Source organism: Microcebus murinus, chromosome 13 (assembly GCF_040939455.1).
Source record: "Microcebus murinus isolate Inina chromosome 13, M.murinus_Inina_mat1.0, whole genome shotgun sequence".
NCBI classification, from domain to species: domain Eukaryota; kingdom Metazoa; phylum Chordata; class Mammalia; order Primates; family Cheirogaleidae; genus Microcebus; species Microcebus murinus.
The window spans coordinates 69,009,309-69,034,307 of NC_134116.1; the positions used below are offsets into that span (position 1 = coordinate 69,009,309).

Genomic DNA, 24,999 nt, shown 5'->3' on the forward strand with positions numbered 1-24,999 from the left:
CTCCAGTACAGATTCAGTTTTTTATTTTTTGTTTTTAATTTCTGGAATTCTTTCCCAACAGCAAGAATTCAAACTGTGGGTCTAAAGAAGCGTTTGTTTGTGCAGTGGGAATGTAGCAATTAACAGATGGCAAATGGAAAAAGACTAGATGAATGTGCAGGGCAGGAATACTAGGACTTGAATGGATGTCCACCCTTCAGCCACACCGAACCTGCATTTTCAGAGAGCTCCACCTAGAGAAAATGTAGCAAGTTGGAGGAGTTCAGCTTATGCCCTGGAGTCCACCCAGCTATGTCCTAGGGAACCAGGGAAGCTGTTCTGTAGTGCCAGTTATAGACCAGGCCTGGTAAATGAAGAAATTACATTGCTTTCTGGGCTACCCCAGAGGTTTAGACTCTCTACAACAAAATCATTCTGTTGCCACCTATGTTTAAAATAAAAACATGGTATTGGAAGTGTCCATGAAAAAAATTTAAAAATGAATAAAAATAAAACCAAGCAACATATCAGTCCCTCCCCCAGTAAACCATTTAGTAAGGCCAGAAATAGCCAATATCTTTCATTACATTTTTAAAAGTCTAAATGTTTGAAGGCGTTTAATGGCATTGTGTCCTGATGTAGAATTCTTTTTATTCCTTAAGTAATGACGAGTTCGAGTCTGGGAAACTGTTGCTGGTGGCACAGCACCCAACGCAGGGTAGAACCTCAATAAATACTTGCTGGCTGAATCACAGAATGAATGGGAGTGTTGAGAAGTACTTCAGGACGGCTTCCCAGAAGAGATTTTAAAGGGGTTTTTAGAAATAACTTCTATTCCTAAGCACAAGCAAAGATAGTAAAATGTTTTTGATAGTGCCAGGCAAAATGGCCATTCATCCTTCTCAAGCTTTGTATTTCTCAGAGGACCAAAGTGTGTGTGTGTGTGTGTGTGTGTGTGTGTGTGTGTGTGTGTGTTTTGAAGGGAAGCTTATATCTCTTGTTCCTAAACACCACTCATCATGGTTAAAAATTGGGATCCAAGCTGTCCCAAGGTGGCTTTACAGCAGTGAGAAGAAAGTCAAGTATGCCTAGTTACCTATAAAACCAATTTTAAGCACCTGGTTTTTTGTTTTGTTTTTTTTTTTTTTAAATAAATAGCCCTTTTCAAATTTGAGCTAAGCTATGCTATTCTACCTGGATATCATCAGATATTTAGAATAATAAAGCTTATCTGTTTTCTGAAGGACATGCTGGGAACATTTTTAAAAAGTGGTTCATTGACTACAGCTGTAAAATAATACTGTATTGTTTACAAAAAAAGCTGGACCGGTTGTAAAATTCTTAAAGTTTTAAGGATGTTTGGTGTTTTGATGGGCAAAGAGTTTATTAGATAAAGTGTTCCCAAAACTAATTCGATTTGTTCTGCAGTTTGCTAACACTGGTATTCTTCAGCGCCCAAGAAAAACATTAAGATGATAAGATGGACACAATACATTTTTTAAGTTAGAATTATATTTTGGAAATAGATTAGTAAATGAGATCTCTTAATTCTACTAAATGGTTTCGATGGTTTTAAACCGAAGAATTATATATACACCTTTAGAAGTAAAATTTGTAAAGTTTAGCAGTTAATTCTGAGAATTGCAGCACAGCAAGAGCTTGGTAAATGTTTACTGAATGAAAGGATATTTATTCCTGAAAAAGCTGTATGTGAATCCGATTTTTGTAAATTGAATCATACTTTTACATGTATTATGACTCATTTTATAAGAAAATAATCTTTGCTAAGTTTATATTTGTGGTAAACCCAGATTTTCATAGGTCAGAATTGCTGGAGTGGGGATACCTTGTGTTGCATAAAATCTAGTTTATTCTTTTTGCAGTTGCTAAGGTACAAAAAGTTTGATTTTTTTATTTTAAGGCCAACAGTTATTCACCAGTTTATAAACTAATCAGTAAAAATAGATATCTAGGGATCTTCAGTTTGTAATTGATAAATCACTCATGCTGAAATAGTTGGCTTTGATTCTTATTCTCCTTGAGAATGTGGGATGTTTTATAAACACATTAAGAGTTACAAACATACGAGGAAAGAAAGGAAGAACTGCATTGTCAGTAATGTGATAATATAAATTTATGTATACATGAAATTGCCGTCAAAGCACTGTAATACAAATAAAACAGCATGTTAGGATGAGGTCTATATTAAGAATGTTCTCTAAGTAACACAGGGTACTCTACTGTAACCCTATTTGGGTTAAACGACTATTTTGATTCTGTTATCTTGTTTCTCCACTGAGTTCTGGCTGTTTAATTAAAGTTTTAGGACAAGTAAGAGCTTTTGGTGAATGGGTTGTCCCTGTTCCTAAGATAATCACTAGCTACTGTCTACCTGTAAATGCAAGAATTATCTGTATGTGAAAGAAACGTGGAGACATATTTTAAGGTAAACAGGACACTCCTTTCTGCATGGATACAGGAAATCTAGTCTTCGTGTAGTCTTAACAAGAGATGGACCAGGATATGTGGGCACCCCAGAAAGATAAGTCATATGGTATTGCTTAAAAATGTGTTGAGGAAGGGTGAGGGGGACATCAATCTTTGGTTAATAAAAAGTTTATTCAAGAAGAAATTCAATTATGATTTTCCTTCTGAACCAGAATCACTGCTTGGAAAAAAGAGTGGGCAAACTATTTCCCACTTTTCTGCAGTCCAGTCCTCTTCCCAGTTTTCCATTGTGATTTTTCTGACTCAGGAGGCATTTTTCAGTTGATACAAATTACAAAGTGAAATGTGTTCCACCTTTCTCATTCTCCGGCCATCATTCCCTTTCCAAAGGCAGCTAATGTGGTCAGTTTCATATGCATCCTTCCAAGGATGTGAAAGTATTTATCTCCAATCCCTTCCTCTAAGCCAGGGGTCCCCAACCTTTTTGGCACCAGGGACCAGTTTCATGGAAGACAATTTTTCCACGAACCCGGAGGGGGGGGGGAGGGGAGAGGCACTGGTTTTAGGATGATTCGAGTGCATTCCATTTATTGTGCAGATAATATCATTATCTGCTAATGATAATCTGTATTTGCAGCCACTCCCCAGCACTGGCATCACCGCCTCAGCTCCACCTCAGATCATCAGACATTAGATTCTCATAAGGAGCCAGCATCCTAGATCTCTCCCATACAGTTTACAGCAGGGTTCCTGCTCCTATCAGAATCTAATGCCGCAGCTGATCTGACCGGAGGCAGAGCTCAGGCGGTACCAGGGCTGTAAATACAGATGAAGCTTTGCTTGATCACTAGCTGCCGCTCACCTTCTGCTGTGCAACCCTGTTCCTAACAGCTCTAAGCTATGATATTAAAAGGGTTCAAAAGACAATCGAGTTAATCTCTTCTTTCTGTAAAGAGCATGAATACACTGTGTTACCATTTCAGAATTTCTTCTGGCCTCCTCACATCTAAGTGCTGAGGGGCATGCTCATCACAAAAAGTATTTAGGAGTGTTATTTTTTTCCCACTCAAGGGTACTGCCTGCTTTAGTGGGAATTTGATCAATTTATAATTTGAGAGTTGATTGCAGTGATATTTTTTGCAACTCTTATAGGTAAATGCCCAAGTATCTGCCCAGCCATTCTGCTTTTTCTTTTTTTTTTTTTTTTTTTTTTTGAGACAGAGTCTCACTCTGTCACCCGAGGTAGAGTGCTATGGCATCATCATAGCTCACTGCAACCTCAAACTCCTGGGCTCCAGTGATCCTCCTACCTCAACCTCCCTAGTAGCTGGGACTACAAATGCGTGCCTCTATGCCTGGCTAACTTTTCTATTTTTAGTAGAGATGGGGTCTCACTTTTGCTCGGGCTGGTCTGGAACTCCTGGCCTCAAGCCATCCTCCTGCCTTGGCCTCCCAGAGTGCTAGCATTACAGGGCCATTCTGCTGCTTTATCCAGCTCTGGTCACCTCCTATATCATAAAAGGGGAAAAGGGCCCAGCGGTACCAACTCTGGTTTCAGACTGAGCAATGTAAGATGGCAGTGCTCCTTGATTCTGAGAGCAGAGCCACCTTTTCTGAAGCTCCTCAGAGTGGGCGGGGCCCTGGCACTGGCTTTTTTATGGGCCCTGCTGGCTGCCTGGCCCCTGTTGGAGTTTGCCTTTTTTTTCCTACACAGTCCTCCTTCCCCACGGTCCCCTACCTCCCAGCTTTTCCTTGCTCCTCAAACCTCTCCGCCCTGCTGCCCCCAAACCCACTAACTTCAGTGCCACCTCAGAGGGTGCGTGGAAGCATCCTCCCCTTCCTGTGACCAGAGGGACAGGCCTGCCCCTGTCTGCTCCTGTTCCTTCCTCTCCCCTCTGTTGACCTACTTCCTCTCCGTCTTTGCAACTCAAACCTCTCCTTTTTAATGGTTATTTCCTCTCAAAATATAAGATGCTGTCTGGAAGCCCCATTTTAAAACAAAACAAGGCACACCACACCGAGCCCAGCTCCCCAACAGCTGCCGCCCTGCTCGGCCACCGGGTCTCTCACCTGTCCCTCTGCACTGGCATCTACTTGCTGTCTCGTCCCATCTATTCTCCACGTGAGCAGCTAGTGTGATCGTTTAACAGTACGAGTCTGATCATTTAACTATTTTTTACTTTTGAAGCCCATTCAAAGCTTCCCCTTTGCTCACCTCCAGCCACTCCCTCCCTTGCCCACTCTTCCTTGGCCACAGGCTTTCCTTCAGGTACCCAGACGCAGATTCTCCCTGCCCCGAGACCCCCTCTTAGCACTTTTGTCTGGGCTTCTTGGTCTCATGGTTCTGTCCTCAGTGAATCTGCACCAGTAGGTCCTGGCAGGTCCCTGCCCCTCTTGATAGGGGAAAACCCCTACCCCAGGGCCTCATGGCTGAACTCACTGCTGATTGGATACTTTTTGAATTCCACTGCTGATTGGATATGGAAAACTTGTTGCTGATTGAATATGTAAAGCTTGTTGCTGATTGGATACTTTTTGGATCCTACTGCTGATTGGATAACTCCTCGTGCTCATAGTTATTGGTTGTGTGTAATCCCAAGTGTATAAAACCGGAGGAGAACAAGGAAGCGGTGCTCAGAATTTGATGGCATGCCCCTCTGAGCCCACCGGCGGAATAAAGGCTGATTCTCTGACTCTCTGTGTTCCGCTCGGTTCTTTCCCTGGTCAGTTGCTGTTAACACTTGCTAGAACACTTGCTGGAACATTCTGTCATGCTGGTTTCCTGCACAGGATTTCATGGCTTGTTCGTATTTACTTGTTTCATATCCAGACAAGTTTCTAAGCTCCGTTAGGGCAACTCCCACCGGGCAGGGCTGGCACATGGTGGCATTCACAGTAGGCACAGTGGTGCGTGTGAATGAGCCAGTGGTGGCTGATGGACATGGCTCGGCTCTGGTCTGTCCTTTCCTTTGGGACATGCAGCCAATACTTGTGTTGTGCTTCGTGCCCTTTAGAACTACAACATTCTGGGGATTGAGGAGACCTTGAAGGACTTTTCTACCACCTTCTTGCCATCCAGGCTCCTTCCCCCATCCTCTTCCCTTACAGTCTAGCTCAGGTCCAGCCTTGGGTGCAGAGGGTCTTTAGCTCTCCGTCTAGGCTTGTCGGGGTGTCGCCCATGCCTGCTTCACTCCCGTCTCCTTTGTGAGTGGGATTATGGTGAAGTGGCTAAGTGGAGGGTCTGGAGCCAGACTGCCAGGGTCTGAATCCTGAGGCCCCACTTACTGGCTGTGTGACCTTGGGCAAGCTACTTAATCTCTGCGTGCCTCAGTTTCCCCACATGTAAAGCGGGGTGACCACACACAGCTGTGGCAGTGATTCTGTGCGCAAATGCACATAAAGCACTTACCATGACATACTCAGGACGTGTTAGCCATGGCCTCTCACCTCTGCCTTTTCATCGTCTGCATTCACTTGAGTCTTTTGTAGGCTTCAGTTAGAATAGGCGGCTGTTCTCACCAATCCCTTTAGCTCGTTCCCCTTCTTGCTCTTACTTTCTCCTTTTCCTCTTTCTTCTAATTCAGTGGGGTTTTTTTTTAACCTTTTGGGGATCACAGGTTCTTTTGAGAATTTGAAGAAAAATGGACTGTTGGCCTAGAAAAATCTGTAATGTCACAGTCACCCAAAATGAGTAGACAATTCAGAAGTGCACAGACGCCCCGAAACCCCTCCATGGCCCTCTTGAATAGAGCTCGCATTATAAACAGCTGCATCTTTGTGGTCTTCTTTGGCACTGTGGGAAGAAGGCATTGCACCCTGCCATAAGATGCTCATTAGGAGACCGGGGAACTAGGACTGTCCCCTCACAGATTTGCAGGAAACCTTGTAATGCAGCTAGAAAAGCCTCTTCCCCAGAATGTGAAATCTTGGTACCATTTCCATGTTTATCCAACTGCATGACTCTGAACTGGTGCAGGCAAGAAGTGGTTATTTATATCTTACAATACTAGTTTATGATTGCTACTTTTAGAACATCTGGGGATGTCAGGCTAGTTTAAGTGAGGACCAATTTGAATTAATCAAGTATACGTGTGTGTGTGTGTGTGTGTGTGTGTGTGTGTGTGTGTGTGTGTGTGTGTGTGTTTTAAGCCCAGTTTCTTCCCAAGTGTGTACAGTAATGAGACATGATACATACATGCTAATGGTGATGGTAACAGCCAACTGTTTTCTAGATAGATGTTGTTTCGGACCTGTTTTTACTTTAAAAACATTTATTATTATTTCTGCATTAATTACTGGTGTATAAAAAGTGCTGTAAAAATAGTCAAGAAAAGAGTCTGTTCTTTGAAGAGGGTTATAATGTTCCTTCAGCAAATGTGTTCAGATTCTAAATTTGGTTAGTGAACTGTTTTATATAGGGGATACCAAGGTATACTTAATGCTGCTGGTCATGGATTAGAAGGTCAAAATTGATAAGGTTGGAAAATTGAAAAAACACAAACAAATAAGGAAACCATGATGTTCTGTTGCGGTGATTGTTTCTGGATTGGGCCCCTGCACATGTAGACAAGCGCTCTCTAACCCCCTGACTACTTGTGTAGACCAGCAGGTGGCAGAGACCTTTCTTGGCCACATTAACCTCAAAGCAGTGCATGGGAAGGATTGTTCAAAGGTTCCATGTGCCCAGTGTTTCAGCATATTCCGTATTAAACAGTGTTTTTTTATTATTTTTAATTTATTTTCATCAGGCATAGTGGCTCATATAATCCCACTGACTTGGGAGGCTGAGGCAGGAGGATCACTGGAGCCCAGGAGTTCAGGGCTGCAGCGAGCTATGATTGTGCCACTACACTCCAGCCTGGGAGACAGAGTGAGACCCTGTCCCTAAAAAAAAAAAAATTATTTTCTTCAAGATTAGAATTACCCATTGAATCTTCCAAGGAGGCCAAATGACTGGAAATAATCTTCAGTAACTGCTAATCGGAGTTGGATTTAAACCGACAACTTAAAAATAAAAAAGCTCATGTTTCCCAAACTTTTATCTGGCTGGGTAAATTGTTTTTTAGTGTGGAATTACGTACACTTAAATCACGGTGTGTGCATGTGGTCAGCGCTACTTTTCTTTTAAGTGGGCTTGTTTATTTAAAAGACTCAAAATGAGAAGTTGTTTTGCTCACTCGGTTGGGGTTTATTGTAAGACTCGATGCCAGAAAAAGAAAGAAGTACTGTTTTTGTGCTGTGACTGTGTGAAGTGGGCTACACGTGAGCCAGAGAGAGGGTAGTCATGGCGCTTTTTTCTCTCTGCCCAAAGAAGGAAAGCTCTAGCAACCAGCATAAGGCGTTTGTAGGGATCTGGGCTTATGAACGCCTGGTGATGCACCAACAAAGGGTTTCAAACACAGTAATGCCCACTGTACATTTTTACTCTTATTCCTTTGCAATAGTTAGAAGAACACTAGAATTAAACAGTAATGTTCAATATTATCCATTTTTTACTTCTGTGCCTTTGCAATAATTAGAATAACACTAGAATGAAACAGCTGGAAAGCAAAGTGGAAATTGTTTTGTGTTGGTAGATAACATTTGTTATTGAAAGGGTCAGTTTGATAGCCATGGAAAAGAAGGTGTTATTTTGCCCTGCTCTGTGCAGCGAGCATCGTGAGTGAGGGTCTCACCCTCTAACTACCCATGGGGCAGCCACGTTAGCAGCAAAGCAGCTGAGCGAGTCGTGCGATCCCATGTCAGGAATCACAGAGTCATAGACCCGTGGCCCACACAGACCCTAGGGGGAGGCTGAGCCCCATCTTGATCTACAAATGAGGAAAGAAGGGGGGTCCAGAAAGACCACGTGGCTCACCTGAGATCACACACTTGATCTGTGACAGGGATACACACTTCTCTTACAAGAGTGAGAATATAACTGCGCACGCACAAAAAAACTTAGAAAATTATCCTAATCTGTCAGGTTACTTTATTTTTTAACTGTGACTTAAATCCTCCTAAGTGCAGCTGAGTTGTCCTCTAACCCAGAAATCCTTCTAGAATTCCACCCCCATCCCCACCCTCAGGTTGAGCTAAGATCACTCTTCTTCATATACCACCTCTTGGATCTCTCTTCCTTAGCTCTTGTTATGTTTTGTAGAAGTTATTTGGTTATGCTTCTGTTGATAAATCCTTCACATACATTCCTCTTTAAAAGGTGCCTCATTTATTTTTTTGTTCTTCTTTGTACTTTTAAGAAATGGAGCAACTACAAAAAATATGAATTGCCCCGCCTCCTCCTGTTGCAACAGTTGTTTTTTCAGTGACCCTCTTAGATGCTTCATTTTAATTGTTCCCATGAACCTGGGCGGTAGAACTTTCAGGAGGTGATGGTAGGTTAGAGCGTAGGGTCTGTGGGCACCTAAACTCTCTGACAGGGGAAAGCTGTTCTGAGCCAGGTTGACACAAGTGAACGGCCCTACACTGTTGGTGTCAGTGTGATGACCAGCTGCAGATAAACAAGGGGACCCTTTGTTCTACTAGTGGCTAAAACATCATAGGAATGAGAATGGAATAACCTTTATGAACCCTGAACTGCACTGCCTGGACAAATAGAAACTGTTAACAAAGACAGAACCTTAGTGAGATTCCAGGTTTCATTCATTTTTTTTACACTTTTTTCTATTAAAAAAATATATCAAACATACAAACAAGTATAGGAAATAATACTCTGAACACTCTTGAACCCACCAGTCAGGCTTATTAAATCTTAACTTTTAATATTTTTCTTCTCTTCCTTCCCTACCCAGAGGCCATTGTTATGAATTTGATGTTTATCACTCTGAGATTCTAAATTTAACTCTTCGGGGCCTCCCTTAATGCAATGGGACAGGAGCTGTGTCTTGCAGCAATAAAATCATAATTTTGGAGCCACCACAAGATGACAACTCTAATGGTTTGAAATGCGTCAGTGAGATTAGACTGCAGAGACCCCAGATTTTCCAGACCCTAGATTCATGGCTAGTTGGGATCGCCCTGAGGGATGAGGAAGGAGGGTGGCCCCTGTAAACCTCAGGCAGGCACAGTTTGAAGAACTGTATGATTTAGGAATAGTGTTTTTCAAATGTTTAAAATTTTAATCCATAATAACAAATTTTGCATCGTGAACCTAAATATACCACACCACACCACACACACACATACACACACAAATACACAGAGAACATGTACCTCTGAACAAAAAGCTTAATGAAATTATTGTTGTTATATTTATTCTTTCTTTGTTAGCTGCCCTGAATATAGTCTATCTTGTTTGGCTGTTTTTCCAGAAGCTATTTTGTTCCAATAAATTGATTTCACATGCCATTAGTAGCTAGAAGCCCACAGTTTTAACAAAATACCCGAAACAAAACCTGGCTTCGGGAACTGTTATTTGTTTCATGGAGCAAAAGTTTTTAAACAGATATATTTAGTTTAACTTCTGCTGAACATTTTCATAAAAGCTTTTCTCTACCACTGACCTATGGTTAAAGATTTATGGCATGATGTATAAATAACAAATCCCACGTGAAACTAAGCAGAATTCAGTGCTCTTTTGGGGTTCAGGTTATTCTGTGTCATGCTACTTTTCTGTAAAGCTCGTAACCTTCTTCAAGCCTTGCTTTAAGGCAGCCTGTCTAGATTAAGTAAACAGAACTTGAACACAGTGACTTAACTATAACTGTATAAATTCATGATTGTTAAGCCACAAAAAATCAACCTTTCCAAATAAAACTGAGCATAAGTCAAACTGCCAAGTGAAAAAGAACAGCTATGGAGCCCCCGGCTCTCCCTTTCATCGTCATTTACCTCTGCACAATGCTGAATAAAGGCCAGGCGGAAGTGATGTAAGTCTTGCTTTATCCCCTCTAAATGTCATCGTTTTTGTGTGACCAGGCTTCTGTCCTCTTCACACGAGGTGCAGGATAATGATCACCATAGCAGGGGTTTATTTAGCACCTTTGTTCAAAAGAAGTTTATAGAATTGGACTCAGAAAGGTGCAGCTTGCCCTCCAGCGAAGCCAAGGAGAAAATTACACTTAATGCATATTAAACAAGCAATTGTTGGAGATTATGAGCTCGATTGATTCCAAGATCCTAAAATGAGTCAGCTTGCTCCAAAATGTTACCAGCAGCCACTTTAAACATTAATGAGGTAGCTGGTTTCTTACATCTGGAATGAGGAGGAGGTTTTGTTTCAGCCAAGTATTTAACAGAAGAGGAAATACAGTTCTACCTCAGGAAATTTAAATGGGACTGTTGAATAACTGGGAAAGAATGTCTCTTTTGGATGAGAGGGCATAGAAGAAGTTAGCTGATTTTCAGGCAAAATAACAAATGTGATGGCTGTTCTATTTTGTGTATGCATTTGTGTATGTAACTACGTGTAAACTTCTAGAAAAGCAGTTCTTAAGTTTTGTGATCTTATGACCCCTTTCCACTTCTAAAAATTGTTGAGAACTCCAAAGACGCTTTGCTGAACTGGGTTATATCTATCAATTTTTATCATTTTAAGAATTAAAACTGAGAAATATAAAAATATTTGATTCCTTCAAAATAAACCCATTACTTATTAACATAAACATCTTTAATAAACTATGTTTTAAAAAATTATTGAGAAGAGTGTCATTGCTTTATGTCTTTGCAAATCTAATGTCTGGTTTCATAAATGACATCTTGATTTTCATATCTGCTTCTGCATACAGTCTGCTGTTATATGTTGTTTTGGTTGAAGTACACGAAGAGATTTTTGCTCATTCAGACATGTAATTAGGAGAGAGGGGGCCTCTAAGTGTCTTGAAAGGGTCTCAGGGAGCCTTGGGACACACTTTGAGAACCACTGCCCTATAATTTGGAAGAATACACGTTAAAAGTGGCTATCCCTGAGTGGTGAGATTATTAGTGATCCTAATTTTTTTTTCTTTTCATTTGTATAAATTTTCTACAGTGAAGATGGATTACTTGTGCAAATTAAAGTTGAGAAAGAAAGAACATACTCATGTTTAGAGAAGGTTATGAGGCCTTGGAAACCCAGGCAGAGAAGTTTACACTTGGGAAACCAAGGAGCCACCATAATGTTTTAAATGGGAAAATGACCCCATTTGAGCAGTGTTTGGCAGTAAACGGATTAGAATTGGAAGAGAGGAGAAGGAGACACGATACTTCCGAGGTTTTTTTTTGCAGTCATCTGGGTGCGTGGCGCGGGGAGCCAGATCTCGTGTGGGCGGAAACAGAAAGGGACAAACTCTGAAAGCCACTTTGAAACCAGAACAACCAAGACCTGGCTATAGGGCATAAAGGAGAGGGCAGAGTCAAAGATGACTGAGAGTTCTCAAGTTAAAAACACCTGAAGCATGTTTTCTCCCCTCTATGCAACTTTGAACCTTTCCTGAACGTGACCCTGCTGACGCTAACTGGAGTCTTGTCTTCCAGAGTTGGCCATCGCGTTCGAGGGCTGAGGAGGAAGCCGGTGCACTGCCCGACCTGAGTGGATCCCGACCGCCTCCAGAGGGAAGGGCGGGCTGGCCCCTATGACACCCCAGGAGAGTGGCTCGCCGCCCTCCGGGCCGTGAAGGGCGCGCGCCGGGGGTGCGCGCCCGCCGCCCCGCTTATGCACTCCACCACCCCCATCAGCTCGCTCTTCTCCTTCACCAGCCCCGCGGTGAAGCGGCTGCTCGGCTGGAAACAGGGAGATGAGGAGGAGAAGTGGGCGGAGAAGGCGGTGGACTCCCTGGTGAAGAAGCTGAAGAAGAAGAAGGGCGCCATGGACGAGCTGGAGAGGGCGCTGAGCTGCCCGGGCCAGCCCAGCAAGTGCGTCACGATCCCCCGCTCCCTGGACGGGCGGCTGCAGGTGTCGCACCGCAAGGGGCTGCCGCACGTCATCTACTGCCGCGTGTGGCGGTGGCCGGATCTGCAGTCCCACCACGAGTTGAAGCCGCTGGAGTGCTGCGAGTTCCCCTTCGGCTCCAAGCAGAAGGAGGTGTGCATCAACCCTTACCACTACCGCCGCGTGGAGACGCCAGGTGGGCTTGCTTCGCCCGGGCCAGGGTTTATTTGCCAGGGTAAAGCCATGCGCCCCCATTGTTGTTGATGGAGAGTGACGGACCCCCAGCCAACAAGGACCCCTACCCTTGGGTAGAGGACAGGGAGAGAGAAGAGAGGGAGGTCCGGTTTGCAGGAACCGATCCAAAATTTTGTAGTCCGAGAAAATCTGGAAAGAAGATATTTTCTTTCAATATACCTGTAAGCTTTGTGTGATTTTGGAAAATGCAGTTTTATTTGGATGTGTTGAGGATGAGTCAACATAATGTTTTCCCAGTTCTTGGGGCCCTGAAAGGTTTTAAAATGGCCTTGATAATGATTAGCTTGGAGATAGGAACATCCTCCACCCCCCCCCCCCAAGTAAAACAAACTGAGCTGTACTAAACTAAGCTAAAGAAGGTTTTTTTGGCTGCCACTTTGGCCCAGATCAGGTAAGTGGAAGGTGTCTCATATCTAGGTCTGAAAGCATCCAATGAAATTGTTGCTTGAAGTTATTCCAGACAGGTTTTAAATATAGTCATGCTTCGCTTAATGACAGGGAAACTTTCTGAGAAACAAATCCTTGGGTGATTTCGTCCTTGTGTGAACATTGTGGAGTGTGCTTACACAAACCGCCTGCTACACACCTAGGCTGCGTGCTGTGCCCTGTAGCTCCTGGTCTGCACACCTGTACAGCTGTAGGCACTTGTAACACGATGGGGAGTATTTGCATATCTAAACAGAACAGGTGCAGTAAATACGTTATTGTGTTCTCGAAGGACCACCGTCCTATCTGTGGTCCTTTCTTGATCAAAATGCCAATAGGGGGCGCATGACTGTATAGGAAAGTACTGTCCTCAAACTCTTCCCACAACAGCATGTGTGTGGACACATATATATTCCACCCCCTCCGCTTTCCAGAGATGTGTGGTGTTTATCTTCGTTCGTTCACACTGGCTGTGTGACAGGGTTTTACTGTGATTTTCTTTGGATTGAGTGTTTCTGTGGCATTCCAGGCAGGAATACGCACTTCATGGAAGCTTTTTCTTGTGCATTGACCATCTGCTTCATTCCAGGAAACCAAAGGGTTGACACATTAGCTCAGGGAAATTCCCCACGTCTCATCCAGAGATGGTCCTGTGTAAGAAGGAAGGCTCAAGAGTTCAGCTAAAACCTTGAATCAATATTGAATAAGTGGTTCGTGCCTGGCTTAAATTAGTTTTAGCTAGGCGAACTTTCAGCCTCCCCAAACTTGCCCTCATGTTGTAAAATGGTCATCACGGAAGTCATCTGCCTGTGTGTGGATGCTTCTCACGGCCACTTCACACAGGGATTGGGGCCCTGTGTAAGAAGGTGATTAAAAGGTCCCACACTCTTGGCAAATCTGAACTCGTTTTTCCCTGAATCATGGAGGTCTTGCTTTCTTCCCTTCTGTCCTGCTCTCTTTGGATTCGGTTTACATACTTAAAAAAAAAGTCAATAATGTTTGTTTATGACAAAAATGACTTGATTTCTTTTTATGTTTCCTGAGATTTGAATTATATCAAGCATCCAAAATACACTCAAATGGAAAAATGTTCATTAAGAAATCACTTCTCTTTTCCTGAATAATATAGTTTTAAAATGTAACAACTTGTAAGAAGTATCTTGTAAAATGTATCTGGTTTTTCTTTTGAATATTCAAAAACCTAATTTTAAAGAATTATTCAATACTTTAGTTTCTCACATTATGTAAGGTCCTTTTAGGAATGATAATGTGACTGTTTTACATATGGTAGATGGATTTCATGTTACTGTACTTTAGGTTTGAATTTCCAGAATGAAAGAAGGTTAGAGATTATATTAATTTAAGGTAATGTTTAAGCTACATAGGTTTTTTTTTTTACTCCTAACTTTAATTTTTTTAATAGAAAAAGTGAATTTTATGTCTAGCTATCTAGCCATGTTCAAAGTAAATATCTTGAGACTAACAAAAATGTTAAGGTTAAAAGTTGGCTCGGTTCCTAATGTTAAAGCTTAAATTTTGACTGAAATCTCTTATTTTTTTGACCATCCATTTTAGGTACTTTGAGGGCTGCATTTAGATTTTCTTTTCATTCATAGGTTCACTTAAATAATCAATTTCAGCACTTCTCAAGCTATCTGTGGTGAGGGACTAGTTTTTGTGTTTTAAATTTCCAGTCCTTCAAATCCATACTTTTACAATACAAATGAATCACTAGGTACATGAAATTTTAAAAAGGCTTATAAAATACAAGGCCAATTTTAAAAATTATTTATTTCAACAGATATAAAACAGGAGCTGTCAAATTGCTATTAAAACTGCCTCAGCACTCATGTCTCCATGGATTGGTACCGAGCAGTTGGTGTGGAAGTGTGTCCGGTCATCGGACCACTCTTTGCCTAGCATGGACCTACTGGAAAACAAAAATGTTTTTCATGGTGCATGATGATTTTACTCCATTTGGCTGTGGTTGTTTTAGGAGTGTAATTTCTCCCTACATAAAATATTCATACTATATCAAAATCACATGACTTTTGAAAAAGAGATAAACATTTTTTTTCAGCTCTGCTTTGCACCTCTGTGTTCCCTCTATCTCCCTGTGTAGCACTGAGATGTAAAGATAGCATGGTATTTAAAAGGTGACATTAAATAGAAACGGATGTCTGTAAGCTCACTCTGTCCTATTTGCAGGCAACGATTGAGATGTGGAAATGGAATTACGTAATTAGGAATAGCTGTGTTTTGAGTGGACGTATTTAAAAATATGATCAGTGCAAATCTAAGTAACCAAGCTGGTCAGGCTAAATAACGGATCAAGGTGATACCATCAGTTTTCTTTGCAAACATTCACTGTTTTTGGTTTCACCCAGATGGTAAAAACATATTTTCAAGATATTTGTTATGATAAAGGAAAATATATCCTTTCTTTTCTCTTGGTGCCTCAGATCTGCAGGCCATGAAGAAATAGAAGCCTCTGGATTCAGAAGGGGGTGAGGCATTATGTTTATCAATGTTAGGAATGCACTGTGAATATCTTACATTCAAGCTACGGTTACAGAGATTCAAATTCTTCTTCATCAAAGAAAATGAGTGTTTATTTGAACATTCTTAACTTTGTGATGAAGAAGTGTCATTGGAAAAAGAAGCCATATGTCATTTCCTCTGTCAACCCCTCCCTTCAGACTGTTTATGAGGCAAGTCATCTTTGTATTCCTGTATAGTCACGAAATACATTAAAGGAAATTCAGTGGCTTATCACCTGTGTCACTTTTGCATGGTGATGTCAAATGTTTGCTCTCTAATGTCATAAGGAAGTGTATGTATGCAAAGACTAGCTTGTAAAGGGGGAAGCAATTGTTTGTTTCTCTGCTCCTCTCACCTGTAGTGGTTTTAGTTTAAAACCTTTCATTTACCCTTTTGAGTTTATTTTCTGTCTATAAAACAAAAAATTATTGCTTGTTAAGAAAGAGATAAATATATGATAGGAGAAGGCCAATGGCAGACTTTGTGGTGAATCTTATTGATACTGTTATTACTATTGTTACTATCTATTCCAAAACATTGACTTTTTTTAAAGACAACTTTTTTAGAGAAGTTTTAGAACATTTACTTTTCATAAAAAGTTCTGTATTAATATGATATTTGCATATGGTGACAAATCAGAAGTGTGATTGAAATAAGAGCCATCCCATCCATTCCCAGAAGCAACCTCTTTTAACCATTTCTTGCTTAGTTCTTTGGTATTTCTCTCCATCATTACTAAAAACTATGGAGTTAAATCTAGATAATATGTTTATACATCTGTTTGCAAATTTATCACATTTAGATGATTTCATTGACTCTCTAACATAAAAGATGAGGATTTAGCTCATTTATATTACCTTCTTCCTGCCTTCCGCTTCTCAATCCTTGATATCTATATTTTAGTTCATAGTTTATATTAATTTGTGGTTATTCTACTGGTTTCTCTTGTGGATTTTGGGGTAGGAATTATTTGCCCTCAGAAGGGCATTGGTCCATTGTCCTCTAGCGGCCAGTATTGTGGCAGAAAGTTGAAGTAGGTTGATTCTCATTTCTTTGTAGTTGACTTTGAGTTGATCCTCTTGGAGCTTTTAGAGTATTCCATTTACCCCTTGATGTTTAAATTTAAGACAGAGTGAGTAGGTCTGCATCTTTTTTCATTAATTGGGCTCTGCATACTCTACGGCTCTTTTTTGTGTGAAGACATAGATACTTTTTAGCTCTCTACAGTTTTCTTCTGTTACTTTGATTACTTCCTCCTTTGTTTTCTCTGCTTCTCTCTCTGGAACTTAGGTTGGTCACAGGTAGCACTCCAACAACATTTATGGAGTACCTCCTTTATGCCAGGCATTGCAACCTTTTAGGAATGCCAGGCATTGCAATTCCTTTTAGGATTCCATAGGAGCTACAAGTGCCTGGGCAAAGCTTGCCTTTGAGAATCTCAGTCCATTCCTAAACTTTGTATGGAATCAAAATCGGGAACACTCACATTCTTTTTAAAGAGAGGAACTCAGAAGGAACATGCTAAAATGAACAAACTTAATTTATAAGTTTTCTTATTGTTGCTTTTACTTACTCACTTTAATTATTCACCATCTATATTTAACATGATAACTTTTCGTCACTCACCTTTAAGTCTTTCCAGTAAGGACAAATAGAATGTTTCTTATTTCGGCAGCACTACTGAGCCTGAAGTTGAGGCAGGTCATCTAAATAATTCAACGTGGTCTTAAAAGGAAAAATATTCTGGGCATCAGGTTTCATTGCAAGCAGTAGAAACCAATTTTGCAATAACAACAACACCAACAACAACAACCCAAAATAGACCTTTATTGGGAGAATTAAAGGAAGAAATAAACAATCAGGTTTCTAGAAGGCTAGGTATTCAGACAGCTCTGGTCATTTCCCAGGTAGGAATGAATAGGCAGTCTCTTTAGAGTGCTGATGTTAGAAGGATCCTCCTCTACCCATTTTCACGAATTGTGACGTTCTGCTTACGATTCAGGCGCAAGGACAAAGACTGTTGGTTTACCTTGACCCTCACGCTCACTTCATGGGTGGAGATGGGACCTTAAGGGACAGTTTCACGATGAGCACAAAAAGTAGCGGAGGGATAGTTCTCGGTGGAAAAACACTTTTTGTCATCAAAAAATAGGCAGCCAAAAAAAGCAAATGTCTGCTATATTCTGTGCTGGTGAGCAGTGTCCAGCTCTAACTCTCCCGTGCCCTTCTGATCCTAGTGCTGCCTCCGGTGCTCGTGCCAAGACACAGCGAATACAACCCCCAGCTCAGCCTCCTGGCCAAGTTCCGCAGCGCCTCCCTGCACAGTGAGCCGCTCATGCCACACAATGCCACCTATCCCGACTCCTTCCAGCAGCCCCCATGCTCCGCGCTCCCTCCCTCGCCCAGCCATGCCTTCTCGCAGTCCCCGTGCACCGCCAGCTACGTCCACTCCCCGGGAAGTCCTCTGGAGCCAGGGAGTCCATATCAACACTCAGGTCAGTAAGAGCTACGGCCCGTGGGAAAATATGGGAAACTAGAACCCAGCGTGATGCGTTATGGTGGGCAATCATAATTACGGTCATAATAACTGACATCTGTATAGTGCTTTACAGTTTACAAAGCATTCTCCTTTAGGTCACTGGACCCTGACACCCTTGGAGATGATCAGGACCATACCCGCCTTGGAGCGGTTACCCTGGAGTGACAGCGTGTTTTTGCTCTGGTTTCTGGTTCTAATCCTCTGGAAGCCCTGAGAAGCTAAATGGATTTGAACAGCATCCCTGGGAATTTCTGAGAATTTTTTTTTTTAAAGGCAATAGAAATAAGATTAAAATACTTCCCTAACTCAAGCAGCTCCAGAATCGATGCTAAGACTTTTCTCTGGCTGCCTCTTTCCACAATCAGAGGGAGCCCCTGCCTGCAGAAGGTGTGTCTGCCACTGAGTGGGCCAGAGAGCAAAACCCCAGCGCCAGCCAGGGCAGTCTCCCTGTTTGCTCTGTGAAGCTAGGACGGTGTGTTGAGTGCGGAGCTCTTTAATTGCTGAATTGAAAAAGCATATGGAAGGGAAAGGGAGAATCTAGCATATTGTCATAATTGCACTTGCTACCGTACCTGTCAAGTGAATCTCAATTGAGATAATGAGGAAATGACTCACATGCACCTCATGAGTTTGAGATAAATACTGTTCACAGCTCACAAGTGCCTATAGGCATGCATAAATGCATTTGCTGCCAGATGTTATAATCAGCCTCCTTCATTTATCCGTATGTTCATTTATTTAGCAGATATTTATTAAACTCTTACAATATGCAAGCATTGCTTTAGGGTTGCTGCAAGGGGAATTAAAAGATTGCAAAAAATTATTCCTGTCCTCAAAGAACTTATCGAATGTGGGAAGATAAAGGGAGCTGCCTCTTCTCTTTTTCAGTTATTTAGTTGTTTTTTTGCCCCCTGAACAAGTTACATTTATCACACTACATCATATATTAATAATTCCATGTGTGTCTATTTCCCCAATTAAATTGTGAGTCTTCTCTTTTCTGTGTCCAGCACAAAACCTGAAACACAGTGGTTGCTCCTCAGTTGCTTATCAGATAGATAAACTACCACACAGGCGCTCGGAACTAGTGCTCAGGACCATAGGTGTAGGTTTCATTGACTCGGTGAGTGATTTGGAGCGTTTGCTAAGTGTCCAGCACTGTGCTAGTGCTAGACGTGCAATGATGATTAAGACCCCTCTCAGTTTCAGTTACCCGAGGTCAACTGCAGTCTGAAAATATTAAGTGGAAAATTCCAGAAATAAACAATTCGTAAGTTTTAAATTGCTTGCTATCCTGAGTATTGTGATAAAATCTTGCACCATCCTGCACTGTCCCACGTAGGACCTGAATTATCCCTTTGTTCAGCCTATCCACACTGTATACACTACCAACCCCCAAGTCACTTAGTAGACGTGTCTGTGATCAGAGCAACTGCCGTGGTATTGCAGTGCTTGTGTTCAGGTAACCCTTATTTGATTTAGTAATGGTTCCAAAGCACAGGATAGTGACACTGGCATGTTGTTGTAATCATTCTATTTTGTTATTAGTTATTGTTACTCATCTCTTACAAACTGCACCTAATTTATACATTTTACTCTATCACAGGTATGCATATATAGGAAAAAAATGTATATGCAGGGTTCAATACTATCGGTCTCAGGCATCCACTGGGGGGCTTGGAACATGTTCCCCAAGGTTATGGGGGGACTCTGTTGGTCTCTGACTTGGTAGAGGCAGTGACTATGGAGAACAATCATGGAAATCAGTAACCTTTTTACCAGGGAACAAGGAAAGTGATTTTTTTAAGGATTACTAAAGCAGGGATGTAGGCTTGGAAAGAAGGCAGTAAATTAGAGGAGGGGGACTCAGGGGACTTGATGTGGGGCGAAAGCAGAGACTGAAGCTCAGGAGTCCTTCATCCAGTGTGGAAGCAGATGACTGGAGTCTTGCAAGTGGCTGAGTTCACTGAGAAAGAGGCACAACAGAAAGGGAAGTCATTTGAGGACAGAGCCATGGTTAAGGGATGGGAGCGTAATTATGTTGCAAGATATATATTTACATACCACACATCTATGCTGTAAAGACTTCCTGTACTGACTCTGAATTCCTGCCCTGGTCACACTGACAGGTTGATATTCTTTCTCCTCTTCCCACCCAAGAAAGGCAAGCCCCAGCAGCCACACCGAAGCTACCTCATTTCTCACGGAAGGCATAGCCCCTTTCATTTCAAAGAAAATAATTATTTTCTGAATGACTAACAGCAAAATGCCAACCTGAGTAACAGACCCATAGATATGAATAAGAGTAAAAGGAATTTTTGAGATTAGCTACTTCAGCCCTTAAAGTTTCTAAACAGCTTTATATATCATTCACATGCCATACAGTTCATCCATTTCAGGTGTATAATTCGACGGTTTCTTCGCATATTGCAGTAATTTTTTTAAGTTGTGGTAAAGTGTATCTAACACAAAATTTGTTGTTTTAACTATTTTTTTCTTTTATTTTAGACAGAGTCTCGCTTTTGTTGCCCAGGCTAGAGTGAATGCTGTGGCATCAGCCTAGCTCACAGCAACCTCAAACTCCTGGGCTCAAGCAATCCTGCTGCCTCAGCCTCCCGAGTAGCTGGGACTACAGGCATGCGCCACCATGCCCGGCTAATTTTTTCTATATATATATATTAGTTGGCCAATTAATTTCTTTCTATTTATAGTAGAGATGGGGTTTCACTCTAGCTCAGGCTGGTTTCGAACTCCTGACCTCGAGCAATCTGCCCACCTCGGCCTCCCAGAATGCTAGGATCACAGGCGTGAACCACCACGCCCGGCCCATTTTAACTATTTTTAAGAGTAGAATTCAGTGACATTAAGCACATTCATAATGTTGAGCAGCCGTCACCACTGTCTATTTTCAAGTCATCACTCCAAACGGAAACTCTATACTCATTAAAGCCATAGCTCCCCATTTCCCACTTCCCAGCCCCTGGTGACCTCTAATCTGCCTTTCTGCATCCATAAATTTGCCTATTCTAGGCACCTCCTAGAATAGGTACAAACATTCTTACTGTATTTGTCCTTTTGTGTCTGGCTTATTTCACTGAGCAGAGTGTTTTCGCAGTTTATCTGCGCGTTGTAGCATGTATCAGTACCTTATTTTTGTGATCGAACAACATTCTGTTGTATGGAGATAGCACATTTCACAAAACCCATTCATCGGTTGTTGAATATTTGGATTGTTTCCGCCTTTTGGCTGTTGTGAATAATGCTGATGTGTTTCTGTTTGTGTCCTTGCTTTCAGTTCCTTTGGTTACGTACCCACGAGTGGAACTGCTGCATCATATAGTAATCTAGTGTTCAGCCGCTTAATTTTCCAGATAGATTTACTGACAGACCCACAAAAAGGCCATCTTGCTTTATAACTTTTTCACTAGGGTCACAATACATTCTCTCACAAGAAAATACCTTATCTGTGGTTTTCTAGTGTGGTCCATGAACCCCTGCATGAGTATTGCCATGAAGGCCTGTTAAAATGTACATGGTGGCAGTGTATGGTGGCTCAAGCCTGTAATCCCAGTACTTTGGGAGGCCGAGGCAGGAGGATCACTTGAGGCCAAGAGTTCGAGACCAGCCAGCCTCGGCAACATAGCAAGACCCTGTCTCTACAAAAAAGTGAAAAAAAGAATTAGCTGAGTGTGGTGGTGCGCACCTGTGGTCGCAGCCACTCAGGAGGCTGAGGCAGAAGGATCATTTGAACCCAGGAGTTGAAGGTTGCAGTGAGCTATGATGACACTACTACACTTAATCCTGGAGACAGAGTGAGACGCTATCACACACACACAAAAAAGTACATGGCTACATCCAGCCACCGATCTATTGAATCATACTTTCTGGGTGTGGGGCCAGGAATCAGCATTTTTAGCAAGCTACCCTGGAAATTTTTGGGCACTTAAGTGTGAGAACTACTTGTATGGACATTTAAATTCAACAAAGGCAGGTTGACCCAAACTTTTATGCCACTGAATTCCACCACTAATGTAACAAGACCACTCTGGAATGTATACTGAAGGAATCAGTTGTTCTAAGGTCTTCCCATAAGAGTTTTCCCTCAGCCTCATGAGTTTTTATTGTGTTATGAATTACTTCCCAGTAAGATGTTATCTACTGAATGTAGCCCATTTGCCTAACCATAATCACTATTCAGTCACAGAACTGATTTTCGGGGAGAAGGGCCCTTCTCAGCATGCTTTGGCACAAGGTTATAATTAGGTTTCAGCTATTCTGTGCTTTGGGAACATATCTTGAAGTATCTCAGGGACAGAGCATCCCTATGACTATTTTACTATCCATGGCAACAGAGGAGCTGAAAATTAAGCTCACTACAAGGAAGGTTTAGCTTTCTCTGTGTTTTGCAAGAATAACAAACTATTCTGCTGTTAAGAAAAGTAAGAAGAACAGCTCCTAGATTTGAAAATTTTATCATGAAGTCATTTGAAATAATGATAACTCATAAGTCAGAGAAAACTAATTGACCCTTTTTAGTGAGAATCTAAATAGCCAGTTTCTTTTGTAGGACAGGGTCACTACAGAAGAGCCTTGTCACATTTATATGGCCTCTCTGTAGCAGTAACACTGTCCATCAAGCCCAGAAGTTTAATGGCAAAAAATGTTGGATCCACTGTCTTTGTGTAGTTTATCAGCTTGACCATTCCTTTGTTCTACTGCTTTCTTTTAGCTGACACACCACCCCTGCCTTATCATGCCCCAGAAGCCCCAGGGACCCAGAATGGCCGGCCTGTAGATGCCAGAACTGATAGACATTTAGTGCTATCAGTACCAAATGGAGGTAAATCGCAGATGGACAACTAAATGTAGCTGCTTTCCAAGAGTGTTTCCCATTACCCCCAAACAAAACAAAATAACAAAATGCATTGGCCTGCTCTTCTGCATGTGTTTTAAGAAGCAGATAGCATGGCTTTGCATTTTAACTTTGGCATTCCTCAGTGCTGTAGAATGGATGTTTTATCATCCTCGTTACTAGAATAAGTTAATTTTTAATTTTAACCTGGCATGTAGAAGTTTGTAGTTCCTGATGTTTAGTGTGGAACTGGGAACTTAAGAAGTTAGAGGTTTTGTTCTATTTGTGTTTTTACTACAGATTTATAGTGGTGTCTTTCATTTGGCTAGGGAGTGCTCTTATAAATATACATAAATAAGGTGTATATACAATTTGATTTGCATCTTATCATAGGCTAGATAAGTGTTGCTCAACTTTGATATTCATATAAACCATGTGGTGCTTTTGTAAAAATGCAGATTTTGATTCTTTAGATCTGGGGTGGGGTCCAAGAATTTGTGTTCCTAAGAAGCTCCCAGGCTACTGTTCCATGAACCACATTTTGAGTGGACGGGCTCTAAAGCAGTTTACTATTTAAATATCCCAGAGTGAATTCTTTTATAAGTGAAGATCCTTTTGTAAGTCAAATAATAACCTCTTTAATTTATTTATTTTATATATTTATATTTTAGTGCATATAGGAACACACTCTAGAATTGCTAGGATACTCAAAAAAAAGAAAGGTGTAACATACAAATCAATAGAAAGGCAGAGAAATCATGTGGGTGGCAAAGAAAAAAAGAACTCTGAACTATGGTTGGTTATAGGAAACTTCTTAACTTTAAAATTTGGAGTGAAAACATGATATTGATAGGGTTCCTAATGAAATATGCAGCTTTAAAATATTTGTATGCCATACATAACTAGATGTCCTGTATATACACGAAGGAGAACATGAGCCCCTTTATGTGGACGTTTTTCTTTTTCTTAAATAATTTAAAGTTCTATTCAGTGGTTTGGGTTTGGTTTTTATCACATCGAAACTATTATTTCTTATCTTTAGTTTGTTATAAAATGACACTGTTTGCCACAGGGAATCAGTTTGGAACAGTAATATGCTACCTTTAGTATGTAAAGAGGAGGGGACCTGCCAACTTCCTTTTAGCTGTGTTTGCTTTAGGGTTGATCATTTTTTACATCGATCTGTTCACACTGTCTTTCCCCCTGGCCCCCTCCTTGCCCATACACATGTTTACAAATGCTCCAGCCATGGACGACTAGCAACCATCCTGACCTCCGCCCCTCAGGTCTGCAAAGCAAATGAGCTAACCCCACACAGCTTCCATGAAAGTGACAGGCTTTAAAAGATTGCAGAGCCACCTAGTTGGTCTTGAGGTTCCCTTCCTGGCTAAAAGCATTAATGTGGGTCTCCAGGTCTGGAGTCATGAGCCCTCGAAGCCCGGGTATGACAGTAGTGACGTGCCATCTGGTTTGTTTTCTTGCAGACTTCCGGCCGGTTTGCTACGAGGAGCCCCAACACTGGTGCTCGGTCGCCTACTATGAACTGAACAACCGCGTTGGGGAGACGTTCCAGGCCTCCTCGCGAAGCGTGCTCATCGATGGGTTCACTGACCCTTCCAATAACAGGAACAGATTCTGTCTCGGCCTTCTTTCCAACGTAAACAGGAACTCAACGATAGAAAACACCAGGAGACACATAGGAAAGGGTAAGAGCAAACATGTCATTGCTTTGTAAGGTCTTCTGAGCTGAGATGTGGAAATAGGAACCAGTCATCACCTATTGGTCGTGTAGCCCTGGGGAAAGACACCAGGGCAGGCGAACTGTGGGGACAGTCCTGGTGTGACCATCAGAGAGAGCACACAAGCTTTCGGGATCTTAGTCTCTCTGCCTCTGAAGTCACCCGTTGGGGGGTGGCATGAAGTGAGTATTGTGAAAACAAGGTGACAAATATGGAAGCAACATGAAATTATTGAATGGAAGTATTATGCATTCTTCTTGAATTGCCTAAAGTTGCTAAGATCACTTCCAAAGAAGAGGAATTCTGACTGGATGCTTATTTATATGAGGTAAAGTTCCCTTTGGAGACTTAGAAGCTAGGTAGTTAGAAATAA

At 41.7% G+C, this 24,999-nt stretch overlaps 1 protein-coding gene across 4 annotated transcripts in view; it reads left to right on the forward strand.

The window, feature by feature from the left end:
* The window catches only part of SMAD9 (SMAD family member 9), a 69,961-nt gene that overhangs the window by 27,332 nt on the left and 17,630 nt on the right, over positions 1-24,999 (forward strand). For 2 of the 4 annotated variants that reach the window (XM_020290419.2, XM_012748098.3), the window contains exons 2-5: positions 11,881-12,470; positions 17,734-17,991; positions 22,765-22,875; positions 24,372-24,593. In XM_020290419.2, coding sequence (XP_020146008.1) covers positions 12,059-12,470; positions 17,734-17,991; positions 22,765-22,875; positions 24,372-24,593 — 1,003 coding nt within the window. In that variant the 5' untranslated portion in view covers positions 11,881-12,058. Of the gene's footprint in view, positions 1-9,613; positions 12,471-17,733; positions 17,992-22,764; positions 22,876-24,371; positions 24,594-24,999 lie in introns of those variants that run through there. The other 2 variants (XM_012748097.2, XM_076009481.1) reach the window with 2 other exon arrangements.